Below are 16,663 nucleotides of genomic sequence, written 5' to 3'. Positions count from 1 at the left end.
AGACGTCACTGGCCGAGGAGGATGAAGGTACCGGTGGGGGTAATGCTCACGAAGGAAAAGGAGCGGACCAGATTCACAGGAAGTTGACAAAAGAAACAGGCGAGCCGTGAGTGCTTGTTTGTAGCTCAATGTCGTCAGCACAATCACCAGATATATCACGACATATTAATATCTTCCAAAGAATGTGGGTCTTTCCTCCACTTGGGAGAGGTCCTATATTGATCTGATTGCCATCAGGCAGAATTACATCCTTCTATCCATGTTAATGATCGGTTATAGGAAATAATGCTCAACATAATAATGTCTTTCCACTATTGATATTGTGTATTGCAATTAGTGTGGCTAATCTGGTTTATATATGTGTTGGCAATAACTGCGTGGCGTTTTATATTGTATGAGGCTATTTTAATGTTTGACTGTGGTTGTGACTATGGTGGATACACTGAACGATAACGTTTATCACGACATTCCTTGAATCTGTGATTCTTCTATTAAAATCCTAAAACGCCACCTGCGTTTGTTGACACGCCTGGTCCCTGCAGGCGATAACGCCAGCACCTGTTGATACAGGTGGGAAAAAATGGTTATATATAGCGACCTGCATGCACATGTGTGACTATTTGTTCTGGGCCCGACTTATATATTGATAGTTTTAACAGTTTTAACAGTTTAGCCGCAGTTTTAACATGGATACTAAAATCAGAGACATTATACTGACTCCGAAGCTGCCAGTCCTTGATGTATCCCCCAATGCCGAGCGCTAGGTAGGTTAACAGCAACTGGCATCTTTTTAACGATGGGACCAGGGATCGCCAGATCGTCGTGTCCTTTTCGAGAAAACTGGTGTTTTTGACCGCCTTGGCTAAAACCTATACATTATAAGTTGTAGCAGCATCAATCGGGGTACATGTGGTCGTGGTATAAAACCTTATGCGGGACGCATAAAACAACATGTTCCCCTAGTGATACTGCTACATTGAATTTATCCTACCGGCATGTTTTAATCTGCCATTGTAAAATAATTAAAACAATTTCAAAATTGATAGAAATCGAACAATAGTTATCATTGTTAATAATTCTAAGAATACTACCTCTATTACATTTCTGCCATAAATCCTGTGTTTTGGCTTCAATCACACTAACTAAATTTTTCAGATTTTCAACAGACGTCCTCTTCACTGTCAATCACACAATTAGTTGTCACCAAGTAGTCTCGTAACCACCCAAGCTATGACGTTATAATGGCGGCAACCTCACAAAAGGTAAATGAATTGGGGAGGTGGAAGGGAGTATTTCCGATGAAATAGAGGTCGAATTCTTAGAATTATCGACAATGATAACTATTGTTCGATATATCTAACGAAACTTCTACCTCTATTACATCTCTGCAAGTATATACCAGAGGTACCCGGTGGGATCTGCGTCTAGTAATTGACATCAATCCTCTTCTGGAAATCATTATGTACTGATTCTAATCCTATTTGAGATAATTTCTCCTTGAGGACTTGAAAATCAGAAATGTGTCAAGAAGCAGTCAAATTGAGATGATATTACTAGATTTACCGTTATATTTCCTGATCTTGATCGTAATAAACTTAGATTTGTGACTTTAATACATGCTATTACGTCACTTCCGGTTCTGACGTCACTTCCGGTTTTGACGCCACTTCCGGTATGTCACTTTACTTTGTAATGACGTCTCTCTAAGTCTATTTCTACCAAAAGACGAAATTTCCTTGTTAGAAGGATCCTGTCCTGCTATTCGACGTCACTTCCGGTAATGGTGTGATAATTGATATTTAAGGTGCTTCTAATCCATCCTACACCAAATAGACAGAATAATCAAGTGTGTGCTCGCCCTCTGCTGCTGCTGGTGTCGGACCCATAGGAGTTGTGACGACATCCAGACTATTGATAACCTGGTGTATCTGGAAACTGATGTCAGATGCTTAATCCTTCAAACAAGTTAAGTGATGGTAGGGTTGGGGTTGCGTACCAACTTGTAGAAATCTTCGTCCAAACTTGGGAATTCCGGAAGTGGAGCATCGTACATCTTTACTGGAGGGTAAGGTAGTCGTTCATCATGTTTGAGCTTGAGTAGAATGTCAGACATGTTGTCTACAACCTTGCTAGCATAACTGGGCCAAGGTAATGTCTGATGGATGTGTTGAGACGATGTAGGAACATGACATACCCCCATATTTCGGTATCTAGGGCAGCTCATTTTGTGTCACAGGGGGTTGGAATACAGGCATGAAATGGCATTAGATGGATTGTCTCTTAGTATAATTAAGCCTGCTGGTCGAATGGCTCTGGGTGGCTGGCCGTGGGGCTCAGCTTGCTGGTCATGTGTTTGAAGAGTGGAGAGATGGCATTCCCCGCTGCGGGCTCGTGACCCTGGAATTCTTCTTGCCAGAGCTATCTCCTTGATTTTGGCATTTCTTCGTCCAGCACTGAGAGCTTTGTCTCTAACATGCTCTTCGCCATCTCCTGTTGCTGCTGGAAAAGTTGGGGAATAAGACTCATAGAGAGTCCAGGAGACGGTGGGATGACCGGAGTGGGAGACGCATTTCTCAGCCGTGATGTTTACCACCTTCTTCTTAGCGGCCTCCTATCTCTTGGCCTTAGTTGCAAGTAGTGCCTCTGCACTTCGTGCAGCTTTCATGAGGATCTCCCGAGCCCATGAAACGGCCACACTTCCTACACCCGGGGGTATAGAGAGGCTGCATTTTAACCTCACAAAGAGCACCAAACTCCAGTTTTACTTACGTACGGGCTATAACTTCCAGCAGTAAAAGTAATGTATACTTATATGTCTGTTTATTTAAAGAAAACTATTTGAATAATCTTAGATTACCGTGACTTACTACCAAGTGCTAGATCGTTACTACTGATAAAATAATAGGTGTTGACTCTAGCACACACAGAAAAAATGTGACGTTGCCGCCATTATGTTGTCATGGCTTGGGTAGTTACGAGACTACTTAGCGACAACTAATTGGGTGATTGACAGTGAAGAGGACGTATGTTGAAAATCTGAAAATTTTAGTTAGTGTGATTGAAGCCAAATAACAGGACTTATGGCAGAGATGTAATAAAAGTAGAAGTTTCGTCATAATTAACAGCTGTTCGATTGAGCTGAAGTTAACTGTGCTGTGTCATTGAGGCGGAAAAGCGTGCGGCTTTTTGCTTCGAATAGGGATATAAGGGATTTATTCTCCCGCTCAGAAATATATTTTCCTAATAACTCCGTCTTGATAGCTATCTCTTAGATAAGCTAGCGTCAACAGTTTCTGAGATGACTTGTCCCCATGGATCTCTGTAAACATAAAATATACGGGACCAATTTTCGAACCCAGTCTTGACAAGTATCTCTGAGATAAGCATGCAAACTTTCATTCATACAACTTTTATTAGTTTCTGAGAAAACATGTCCACATTTACGCAGTATGCTCTAAGTTAAAAAGCACGGAGCAAGGAACATGACTCTGTAAGGATTTAATTTACAACACCAATTTTCGAACTGATTTGAGATCATAGCCAGTGACATCAGTGTGGAAAATTTCATTATTCCGACATAAATAAAACTGAGAACCGGACGGACTGACGAATTCCGTTCCAATATCCCCCACTTCGCTTCGTGGCGGGGGATAATAATATCCCTGGTGTCTGAAATGCACTATCCTATTGTATCTTTACACAAGGCTAGACTCTCCGTATGGCACCGTTCGCCTTGTATCCTTGTTTCTTGTAGTTGGTTGGTTTGTTGTTTAACGCCGCGCTCAGCAATATTCCAGCTATATGACGGCGGTCAGTAAATAATCGAGTCTGGACTAGACAATCAAGTGATTGACATCATGAGCATCGATCCACGCAAATGGGATCGATGACATGCATCAACCAAGTCAGCGAGCCTGACCACCCGATCCCGTTAGTCGCCTTTTACGACAAGCATAGTCGCCTTTTATGGCAAGCATGGGTTGCTGAAGACCTATTCTACCCCGGATCTTCACGGGTCCTTGTTTCTTGTAAAACCACAAACTTTACATCTACCTTGTCTTGGATGATTATTCTGTCAATCCCAATACATGACTCTTCCTAATTCTTAATGAAATAATATCTTTGTAACCAACTGGGCACAAATGGCCACCAGACCAGCACAGAATGGGGGCGTGTCGGAAATCAGATCTTATCATTCTGACATGGAGGTATGATAAATGCTATGTGTACTGTTTGTATACAGTTAGCTGGTAGTGTGCGTAGTAATGCTTGTTCATGCGGTCATCATCCTCATTTATCTGTACAGTGTGATATATAATTGGATATATAATACACTGGAGTATCGAGGGTAATGACCATGTATGTCAGTATTTATCAATGTATTCACTAAAGGTGTTAATTGTTTCTTCATGTTGGCATTTTGTATACTTGCATCAGAAGTGGGACAGGTGAGCTACAGGTAAAGGGCCATTCACAAGGTACAAATATCACGTGAATTTGATTCGCGCTTTGATTGGCTGCGTGCCTACAACCTGTGGCATGAAAATAGAGCATGTCCAACTTCGTACAATATGTCAAAATTTGGTCCGACAATGTGTTGTATGCTTTTGGTTTGGTTGGTTGTTTCATGCCGCACTCAGCAATATTCCAGCTATATGACGGCGGTCTGTAAATAATCGAGCCTGGACAAGACAATCCAGTAATTGACATCATGAGCATCGGTCCACGCAGTTGCATGCCACATATTGTATACAACTACATTTGTACTTTGTAGTTGTACCGTGTGAATGTCCCTTCCTCATCTTCTTGACATCTTGTTATATCTGTCAATGAAATATTTCAATAAACAACACTTTTCCATACCCTACAACTCCTGTATTGGTCATGTGGTTAAATTAGATTTGATAAAGTATTCACTTGCCAGTACAATTAATTTCTCACTTGTATTTTATTAACAAGTAGATGTTCAATGAATAATGAAAATACTCATATATAATACCTAAATACTTTGCTAATCCATAGTATAAATAAACATTTATCTTCTTGAACTTATCGGCGGTTGCTGTAAGTGTTTTGACGCCCTTAAAATGTTGGGGTTTTTTCGTGTGTTTTCCAAAACATAAAAATCATGGTTGTTTGGACTACATTGTCTCGGTTGGGTCAAGGCTTGTTTCATATATGCGGGCACCAATGTAGGTGTCTGGTAAATCCCGAGTGATTATACATGAGCTTCAAATGATAAAATGCAACTTTCATCAGATTAACTGCATTGTGATATTTTGTCAGTATTATTGTCAGTCGTGGTCAGGTTTGTATTCTTGTGCTAATAAAATCCTTATAAACACCAATTGCTTGATAGTTATTTACATTATTTTCTAACATACAAGAATATAAGTTGCAGGCAGAGGTAGGGATATATACAAACCCAGTATACCTCTCGTACATAATATGCACAAAGAAAAACGTTATGCGCTATGCTCCAAGGTCCGGGGCCCATTTTCAATACAGATCCAGACATTGTAAACCGTTGTACGAAAGAGAATATACACTTGAAAAATGGATTTAACGAAAACATCACAAACGTTATCAAAATGTTACTAGAAGTAGTTCGGTGTTTTGTTTGTTTGTTGTTTAACTCCAGCTATATGACAGCAGTCTGTAAAATAATCGAGTTTGGACCAGACAATCCAATGATTGATATCATAAGCATCGATCAACGCAATCGGGATACAATAGCATGTATCAACTTCTTTTATAGACCTTCTGCCACTTTTGCATATTGTATTGTAGGTATCTATACGTATCTCGTGATAACCTCTTGGGAGGTTTTACGTTTTCCAAGTAAGACCTGATGAGTTAAGCAGTAGATAAAATTTGTACTTGGTGTTTTAAACATCCAATGTTCATAAATCGAAGACACGAAACAAACCTTTTCATTATAGATGATGGGAATCGAATGTAGTACCTCACATATCGTGTTTAGTTTAGTAACCCACTGGTTTACTACTGAAACACGCAGCAGGTGATGAAAAGCTGTTCAATTTTACAGTTGGTCCATGCTGCATGTGTTTTTTCTCTCACCCTGTGATTGAGTTCCTTTTTAACCGGGACATACAGCATTCTTCACTTTATATCTCAATGTTTTCTTATTTTATTCAGGTATTTCTGGCACTTAAACAGTTCATTAGTGATATGAAGCACTCCTCCTTGGTTATGGTCGAGGGAAGTAACACCGGCAGTCGTATATTGTTATGTAAGACCTTTGAGCTTCGCTCCTCTGTCTTACATTACCGATATCCGATTGGCTCGGTCTTACTTCCTCGACCGTAACTGTTCTGAGAGAACTATGGTATAAATCGACCATGCCTTTTCCATAGTCACAAGAAGTCTCCCTAGTGTTTATGAATCAGTATTTACTGACTCGCCCTGACTAAATGAACAGTGACCCATGGTTGACTATGATTTATCCAATAGATTGTGATTTTGTAATATCCTCTTGCGGAGAGACGGTACTTTTTAATTGCAAGATCTCCAGAGAAACGGATCCAAGACGAGTGTCAATTAATGCTGGCATGGATGTAGTAATGGTTATAGAGAACTGATTCAGATTAAAGGTGACGTTTGGAACCAGATGGGCCTCTTTCAAACCTAGAGGAGCTACCCTTCCAAACATGTACGAAGTCTAGTGTAATTGTAGCCAGTGACATGTTATGTGCAAAATGATATTGATTTTTCAATAGATCATAAGAAGAGTTAATTCAGAGATTACCGACAGATGAACAAGGACAAAGATCCAATGACTGAGATCCTTGTAATCACAACCTTAAATAGATACTTCTTTTGTGTATTGTGTAACAGGAGAGCTGGGTTTGACACTGCTCTGAACAGTACATCAGTTGTGTCACAACATGACATGTTAGTGTGGGAGAAAATCGTGAAGTGATGTCTTTTTTTTAGATGTTTATCACTTTGGCACAACCCTCAACATGGCTATGATACTAACAAACCTCTAAAGATAACCAGGAAGAACCAGGAACACACCAAGTTTCTGGCATGCCTATGGGACACAATTCTGCACTACACAACTGTTGCCTTAGACGGCTGGGCTATGTGAACCACCTTAGCATTCAAAGGCCACAAAATGTGTAAAATGATAGACCCCATTTTCAAAACAATTTGGCTCCCTAAATTATTAATGCAAAATGGTTCTCATGTTGAAATAGTTCTTATGTTAAAGGTATTTCTGAAAATTCATTGATAACATAAGGCAAAATAGGAGATAAAAATTTTATTTACAAATCCAACAAGAGTCACATGGTGAAAATAAAACCAGATTGGCCTGTTCGGTGGCCACAATAAGGGAAACAGTCAATGGCATTCAGACAGAAGCTAAAGCTTGACAGTGAATATAGACATGGCCCTGGCACATAAGTAGCTGGGGTAATGTAGCCTGTCCCCACAGAGACATACAGACAGCTGCATCACCCAGGCTGCTGAAGGGCTGTCTGACATACTGACAATCATACCACTATGACAGTAACTGCAGCAATGGAACTTCCATCTTAAACACTGATCCATCACTGCACATGGCTGCATTCCCACACCTACTGAAGTTATCTGCCCTTGATGGCGGCCTACTGTGGTATGGTGGTCACGGGCAGCAATTATAAACAGAGGGTGTACAGGCATTGCCTTACAGCAGTAGTAAGACTTATCTATAGAGAATTAAACAATAGTGCATGCAAATGTCGGAACAGACTAACAGCGACATCATATCAGGATTACTATGTTGTAAGGTTGTGTGAGGAAATCATTGTGTTTGTATTGCAAAGAAACATTCAGGCTTCTAGAGTTGAAAAAGAGTCAACTGACTTGTTTCAAAGTCAATTATGCACAGAATATTACAAAGAACATTCTACTGTATGAGTGTTTGTATCTACAAGAGAGCTTGTGGCATGAACAGCTAGACTTTGGGTGGGCTTCTCCGACACAAGAACAGTAACCATGACCAGAATCCTATCGGAAGCTCTAGTTATTGGCCAGAACTCAAGCTCCAAAGAAACTACAACACAGTAATGTTTGTGTTATATATACAAGTATTATGTATTTGGGTGTGGACAGAACGATAAGCCTGACACTAGACATCATGATACTGTCAGGTTCAGCAAATGACCAAATCCCTTTTATACAAACATATTTTCTTTGTGTTCAGGAACCCATGGGGCACTTGCTAAATCGGAAAACGTACAGCATAAAATAGTTACTTAAATCTGGGAAGGAAATGTTTTCATATAAAACAAAGAATTTAATTAGGTAAAATGTGCTTGTGCAAGGACAGACATTATTCAACACTTTTTAGAAATAAATTATCAATGGAATCCTTTCTTTGCGTAAGTAAAGGTTTTTCTAGAACCAACCAAGAAGTGAATTTGTCCACTATATTACGTAAAGAGAAATTCCATGCAGAAATTAGTTTAAGGGTTTAATGATTAATAATTCAGCATTTTTCACCGAATCCATCTCAGACAAAATGAAATTCAAATTCTTGAAGATATCATTATTAACAATTGGAGTTTTTTTTCATAATATTTTGGGATATTTTCGGTTATATTTTAGACAATTTTTAAAGAAGAAAGGTGCCAGGGGGGTTTATATGTTGAGTGTAGAATAGAAATGTTGCATGTTACTTTCATATAATGTGTTTCTGACAAAACACAGGCATAAACAAAGGTGACAATTTTCATGACACTGAAGATGTATTGTACATCCAAGAATGGAAGCTAACTTCCATTGCACATTAATATCTTGCACACACAAAAAATTCAAACACTGCTGCTTCTTCCTCCCACCTTGGAAAATAATTTCTGGGCATTCAGTAACAAAAAATGTCTTATCAAAGCAGTCAATATGCTTGATAAAGTGAAAATGAAAACTGTCTTTTCAAGATCATGATAACTCAATTACCAGATTTTGATCCAAATTGTTCGTTTAGTTACTATTGAAGAAGAAAATATTTCAGAGCAGACAAACATACAGATTGGATTGAGACAGGAAGCAAATACCTGGTTATCTTGTTATCATGGCCTTATTGCTAGTTCATTAAAACTGTGTCTAAATCTCACATCACACAGTGCCAAATCTCCCAGTTCTTTGAACCCGAGACAACACACTCCCATCGAGACAACAGCTGAACAGTAGATATCAACCGGCAGCCAAGATGATATACATGTATGGGCTCTGGCATGTAGTATATACAAGGAAAAACAAACAAGGCCCATCCATTATATAAATCAGTGAATTCATAGAGCAAAATAAATAGAAACCATGGAATCCAATATTGTCAAATCAGTTAAGAAAAATATCAAAAGGCAAAAAGAATGAAAACAGTCCTATGATACCTTGGTTCTTGGGAGGTGGATGTCTCAGTTGACATTCTATGATAAATCACTGCAGCTCTTGGGCAAATGGTTATGGAAAAAAACATTTGGTAATATAGTGTTAGAAAATGTATATAGTCTGTCCTGTTGGGTGATATAAAGAATGAAACTGTCAACAAACAAAACACTCTGAACAATGTCGTTTGTATAATGGAAACGGAATGAAAGCATACATTCTTTTCAAACAACCAGGGTCGTTATAATGAGGATCTTCATGATCTGATACATGTGATACTGATTGCTGCTTCACACAATTACAGAACCGTGCCGAAATTTTAATTGAATTCCACATAGCGCAAGACAAATTGAGGAAATATTTGAGAAAACTCTGAAATGCTATCATGGTTACATAATTGATTTGGAAAAACATATCCATTGGAGATACATATCAATATAATATGTATAATTTTATATATCTTACCAGTAAAACGGCCAATATATGCAAGCAATGACAGAGTAATCACAATTTCATAACAACCCTTCATCAGGGTCAAATAGTGTAATAGTATAGCCCTGAACTGGCATTGTCTAAAGTGATTACATCACATGTATGATGACAAAGGACTAGATCTTTCAAACAAACATGATGTGATGTGGAGAGGTGCAAGTTGACTAAACAGACACCAAGATGGGTGTGAGAAATTGAGGCTTAATGGATGAAAACAATACATAAATAATGTTATAAGGTCCATGTGCAAAAAGCAGCACGACAAAATATTGCACTATTCAAGATAAATGTATAAGGATTGCACAAAACATTTGCTCTTTGATAGCAAATAAATAAAACAGAGGCCAGTTAATTCCAATACAAATACTGAATACTATGTTCTCTCAGCCTGACAGCATTCTCACATTGCAAGGAAAGATCAGCACTCATTGTAATAAACAATGAGGATATGATTTATCATAATATAATTTGTCTTGACAATATCAGGTTTTGTAACTAGAAATATTCATTAAACAAGGGCAAATTAGTCTTTACTTAAAATTGAACTTTAGCCAGAATGAAAGCATCTATTGTGTTTGATAGAACAGAGAATGTTCATTATGAAAGACCTGGTAATTTCCACATGCACATGCCCAGACTTTAACTGAGGCATCTGTCACAAGCTGTAATGTAAATGCATGGCTCTCATGAGCAGATTTTAAACTCTGAACCTGTTCATTCGAAAGGATTTCATCAGTCATTCTGACTAAGTAACCTTGAATTTCTATCACTGAATGTCATACCTTAATCATCCCACTCAGTGAGAGGGAAAACACATTGTTGATGGAATTAACAAGGTATGTTGGTTGAGCTTCATACACAACTGAAAAATAGGTGGTAATAAATCAGGTTACATCTCAATAATATACCCGGTGTGAAAAGTGAAAAATGTTTCGCCACTATAACAAAGGGAAAATAATACACGTATCACCTTATGCAAATAAGTCAGCACACAAAACGCATGGAGAAATAAAAAAACTGTGGAATAAATATGTGAAGATGAGATACATACAATATGAAAAAGCAGTTTGAGACATCAGGTCATGGTTGTTTTAATCACAAATTTTGAATAATATCACACGTAATAACAATGAGATTATCAAGTATTTTTCTCATATTAAGTATATTATTAGCGAAAAAATACAGAATGATGTTTTAAAATAGGTGCCCGCACCCAATTAATCTTAATATCATCTGTGTCTATGAACTTTACTGTGATGGAGACATCTATGTATATGATTACAGAATTATCTTTCAACAGAGTGATAAAATTGTTCATCTTTAATGACACGGCAAAAAGATATTGAGTAATGCAATTGTTTCTCATCTTGCGTAATCACCAAAAGTCTTGCAGGAATTAATTACTAGGTTGAATAAAAACACTATGGTGCATCATAGTGGCCGAGTGCAGGAGTCTGAGACTGATGTTGGAGGAATCGGTGCCATGCACAAGGCTGACCAATCTGCACAGCTGAGCATCTACCTCAGATAAATATATGGAAGAGAAACAAAGAACACAAAACTCATGTTAAGCTTGAGTAAGATTTCCTAAGTTTCTTGTGCGCATCATTTGGTCCTGAACAGCTTGGAATAGATCATTAAATTAAACAATTTACATATTCATAAATACAAACCAATTAATATCATCATTTTGAGCTGATAGAAATAGTACTGACTTATCAAGTACATTCAAGTCTAACCCTGTGATGTGTATCACCATGTGCCTCATGTTATTTTTTAAATAATCTATGTTTCCATCAGTAGGGATGTTGGTGTGCTTTCAAAACTACCAGTTACACTTAGAAAATATTTGACAATGCCTACTTGATCCGTACCAATTCAGGAATAATATCAGTTTTACTCTTTCATCCTACTGCTGACAACCATCAGTCAGGAAATTAAGTACATCCACACAAAAATGTTAATTTTAGGAACTTAACACATTCTGATAACCTTGAATTGTCACGAATACAAACCTTTACTCAGCAAAAACATTCCTGGAAAACTCCAACCTCTTTCAAATAATGTGAAACTATAAAGAAAGCCTAATCAAGCTTGATTCTCATTAGTAACCCGAGTTAAGTCCGTAAGTGCTGCATAAATATTATGGAACAACTTCAGAGCAAATATACAACAAATTCATTGTCTTGATCAGATTTAAACCTCTACCAGTGCACAAAATTCTTCAGAACTAAGTAATGTAAACAAATAAGAAAAGAAAACTTTCTGGAAATATGATACACCTACATCCAAATCTCTTTTCCATAATAATCCTTTTCTGCATCAGAGAAATCAAACCAGACGATTCTCTGGGCTGATTCCTTACTGAATCGAAAATCTACTAGAACAAGATTTTGTGAAACCATTGACACAATTCTCTTATCTTTGGTCATTAACTTCATTAATATTCATGAGGGAGCATCTGAAGGAGTTCCACTGGCAGCTTATGCCCTGATTCAGGTATAGCATATAACAATTCAGTTCAAAAGAAAATAGTATATCTATGGAAACTCTCTGCAGAAAAAAGGACTAGGCTAAAGAGATTTGGGAATTAAGAATCTATTTGGATAAATTGAGATTTAAACTTCTATGAACAAACTGGAAACAATTGAAATCACAAAAATACATTATAATAACATTCTTTGCCCTAGCCATTAAATGTGGCATTTTTTTTTGGTTTTGAAATGATCCCTTGAAGCATAGCACTTAACAGGAGTAAGAGGTTATTTCAAGATTATACAAAACTTTCATATGGAGAGATGCTTCAAATGCAATTAATGCGAAGAGATCAAATGTTTTAAAATGACAGACTTTCACAAAGTCTTGTGTGGATGTTGGAGTATAGAACTGGTACATCTCACTTGTCCAATGAAAACATTTGATGCAATGCTTCTTATACGAAAAGATCTTTTCAAATTTCAAGCACTCTAAAACATTAAGAAAACAAATGAAATTAGAAAGTTCCCCATTTCTGGAGCTAAAAATTGTGAGCTCACAAACTTTCCCATAACACACAAGTGTACAGAGCTAAAGAGATTTGAGCAAAAACTTTTTTTTCAAATAAACCACTTTGGCTGCAGAGTACCAAAGTACGTACACAGTTCATTATGCACAACAAGTGGTGACGTCGAGCTTGCAATATGCAATTTACACTCCAAAGGTAAAAGGTCACTCCACTCCACGAAGGTTTGCTGGAATAATCCTGGGTCCTTCCTGGTGTAAGTCACACAGCCGCTCCCACAAGATATCAAGTTTGACAAAGGAGAGAAAACAGATTGCATCACATTAAAATGTGGTAATCCATAAACAAACAACCAGTAGTTGGATACTCCAAGAACCAACTCCATCAGAAATTGCACAAATCCAATGCTAGATGTCTATACTTCCCTGACGCAAAGGCGGGTAATTTTTATTCCGCGGAGAGCTATGGAGTTTATCTCGCGAGTCTATATGGTGCTCATAATCCCGAGCGTGTCTCCGTGAATCATAGTCGTGAGAACGTTGGTCACGAGGGTCTCCCCTTCCGTAATCCCTGCCCCCCCTCGTGTCATAGTCACGTGACTGGTAGTCACGGTCATAGTCGTGAACATCCCGTAACCTGGCATCTCGGTCGTGCTCATGGCGACGTTCTGGTGATGCTGGTCGCCGGTGGCGCTCCAGACTGCCTGAACGACTGTGTGAGACACCTGCAGGCACTGTGTTGTGCCTGGACAGGGGTCCCGTGGGGGACTGGGGCATAGTCCTGTGGGGGTGAGAGGGGGAGGCAGGGGTGAGGGTGGGAGGATGGGTGGCACGCCAGTAAGCTTCCAGAAACTCAGCCAGATGATCACATGCATCATCCAGCTGGTTTTCATCCAGAATCACATCAAACATTTCCTGCAAAGACAATTATAATGTTTTCGTCACTGTCATGAGGGTTGAATGATGAGTTCTAAGCCTCACATATAAGGAATTGCATAATAGTGAAATATTCTGTTGTGTACATTACATGATGTTATTGAGGTAATAATGAGGTGATAATGGAACGTACAGGTTTTTTTAAAAAGTGTGCACTATACTCAAGAAAATACGGTACTCTCTCTTGGGAGTCTTCTTAAAGGCTCTCACTGTCATGCTTAAAATCATCTTCACGAGGCAAGAGACTCAACTGAGTATGAAAGTCAAGTTTCCACCCATGTGGAACGAGGCTGCAATTATGGAGTTATATTTCAGCTGGACTGACGAGCCTATGCATTGTCAAATCAAAATCGTGTGACAAAATCAACATCCGGTTCATAAACTGCCGTGCAGATTTCGGTCAACTGCAGGATTTGCAAAGCATATGTTCTGTCAACTTAGCATCAACAGAAATTTTCCAAATCTTTTAATGTTTTTATCAAGGTGCTCACATGATCTGATGCTTTTTGCGAAGTAAGGCCCGTTTTATTACAATATAAATCTTGCTTATCGATCGGATCGCCTTGACTGGGTGGCGCCATTTTGTTTGAAACAAATGCAAGTGATATGAGAGGTGGAATCTGATTGGTCAATCAGAGGGACATAGGAGGGACATAACTCGTAATAAGCCACTGGTGGCACTACGATCGGACCCAGAAATTCTGGCCTGGTTTGACAACAGTAGAAACTGGACTTTAGTAGTCAGTTAACTCCCTTGCCTCGAGAAGATGGTTTAAACTCTCCTGCCAACCTCTTTATGGTGGCATAGGAAGGGGCATCCTTCCTTAGTGTTGTACTCTTGTCTTCATTGATGGCTTTTGGGGTCACAGACCCCTGATTATTTTACTGACTCATATGACTCAAATATTTGTGGATATACCTCAATGACAACATGTAAAGGACACATACAATTAGACATATGTACAAGAAAAGTAAGAAAATAAACATTTATCAGGGAATAATTTTGCCAGTATCATTCTATATAGTTCCATGTCAAATTTACCAATTCCTTTTTATCGTCCACACATAAGTAGCAATGGTCAGTTGCATATCTATGATGTATTTTTTTGCAAAATGTTTGACACTCTCGGAAGAATGTATGTAATAAATGGAAACAGTGAGTGAGTGACTTGGGTTTAGCAAGTTTTGAACAGTATTCCTGTCATATCACAGCATGTCAGCTTAATGTGGGAAGGAAGACTAAAGTGATGCAGGTCTTAGACTTTTAATCTCAGTGGTGAAGCCCACAAGAAGAGGTATGGTGCCGAAAAACCTCAAAACATAATCGGGGCGAACCAGGATTTGAACCCATGATAATTTGCCATGACTGGTGGGTATGGCAACACAGTCTTCCAATAGCAGGTGTTAACCAGGTTATAGTGTGAGGTGATGCATGCTTCCCCAAATTTATGTACATTTTTAATAAACTCAAGTTTTACACTGACACAATGTTTTTTCCCCAACATAAAGACATCGCCGCGAGTAGGTAATATGGAAAATACCAGTCAACAAATCCAAACAAAAGTATGCAAAGTAATCCTACTATTACACTATCTGGTTATAAAAACGTGTTCATTGTATTTCTCGACTTATGTATGTAATATATTTGATTAATATTATTCAAAATTTCATTTAATATTGTCTACAACAATTTCAGAAATTTCATCTGTGTCTAGTTGGATAAATGCCATACTGACTTGTTAAAAGTCATATTTGTTGCAGTTTGACTATTATGTCAACATAACGTTTTCGCAATTGAAATACATGTAACGTGGGAAGTCCCAAGTTGTACTAAAGCGCTATGTTTCTGGTTATAACTATTTTAAATATATATAATAAAGGATACAATTAATAAAACTTGTTATTGGAATATATTATTCCTGATGAATTAATAATATCAGATACAATTTCATCTGATCATTGCATCAAAATTCTTCGAAGTTCTATTATTTGATATTTTTTAACTGAATCAATGAGAGATTGGCAGAAAATGTGTGTACAGTTGATTGCTCTTTCCTGCTTAGTTTACAAGAAAAATCTTAATCTCTGCACATAAAACAATGCCCAGCTGAACAGGAAATATAACCTCTTTAAGGTATATATATATGAATGTATAAAAAGTCACTTACGGGACTACATTGCGCCAACTTGTCAGCAGCCACTAGTTGAACATTCATATTCCTACTCTGGGATTTACCTCTTGACTTGACTAATCGCTGTAGTACCTGCCAGAATTTATATGAAACATTAAGTTAAAGGCATACGGAATAAAAAGTAACATCAAGGACATACTCTTAAACCTTTGCGAGAAAATTCAGAGAATATTAGTCAATTAACATTTCAATGTGAAAGAGCTTAATTGTACAATTCATGGTTCATAAGACAGATGATCATATTGGACAAGAGCAATTTACAACAGGCAGTTCAAATAATTTATCAAATAAGTTCAAATAATTTACCTATTTAAAAAAGAAAGAAAGAATGTTACCTTTGGTGATGAAATTTTGACATAAACAATAATTGGAGCTAAAGATGTTTTTGCCAACTGAGATGGATGGTTAATCGTGTCACAGTCCAACACAACCAGTTGAAGGGTTCGTGCCAGTTCAAATATCCGCTCAATCTCAGCTTGTACTTCAGCTGCAACAAATTCAGTTCACACATTAACTGACAGCTGGATGGGAATATTCCATGGCATGAAAGGACATGAGAGAATATGAAGAGTTGTTTCCCTTGTCTCCACAACTCCAAGCAAGGTTACTGTAAAGCTGCAGGCCTGTTCAATGCTGAAGGCATGATAGCA

At 38.0% G+C, this 16,663-nt stretch overlaps 1 protein-coding gene across 6 annotated transcripts in view; it reads right to left on the bottom strand.

Annotated features, from left to right (window-relative positions):
* Window positions 1-7,273: 7,273 nt before the first annotated feature.
* LOC124132106 (voltage-dependent L-type calcium channel subunit beta-4-like) overlaps window positions 7,274-16,663 on the bottom strand; it is a 67,800-nt gene continuing 58,410 nt past the window's right edge. For all 6 annotated transcript variants that reach the window (XM_046495738.2, XM_046495741.2, XM_046495744.2 and 3 more), the window contains 3 exons: window positions 16,349-16,500; window positions 15,990-16,085; window positions 7,274-13,800 (listed from right to left, as the gene is read on the bottom strand). In XM_046495738.2, the coding sequence (XP_046351694.1) occupies window positions 13,294-13,800; window positions 15,990-16,085; window positions 16,349-16,500 (755 nt within the window). In that variant the 3' untranslated portion in view covers window positions 7,274-13,293. The remainder of the gene's footprint in view (window positions 13,801-15,989; window positions 16,086-16,348; window positions 16,501-16,663) is intronic.

The sequence above is a fragment of the Haliotis rufescens genome, unplaced genomic scaffold (assembly GCF_023055435.1).
Source record: "Haliotis rufescens isolate VD_foot unplaced genomic scaffold, xgHalRufe1.0.p SCAF_4, whole genome shotgun sequence".
In the NCBI taxonomy this organism is placed as follows: domain Eukaryota; kingdom Metazoa; phylum Mollusca; class Gastropoda; order Lepetellida; family Haliotidae; genus Haliotis; species Haliotis rufescens.
Note: the sequence above shows the minus strand (reverse complement) of the source record. Positions and strands in the feature narration are given on the sequence as shown.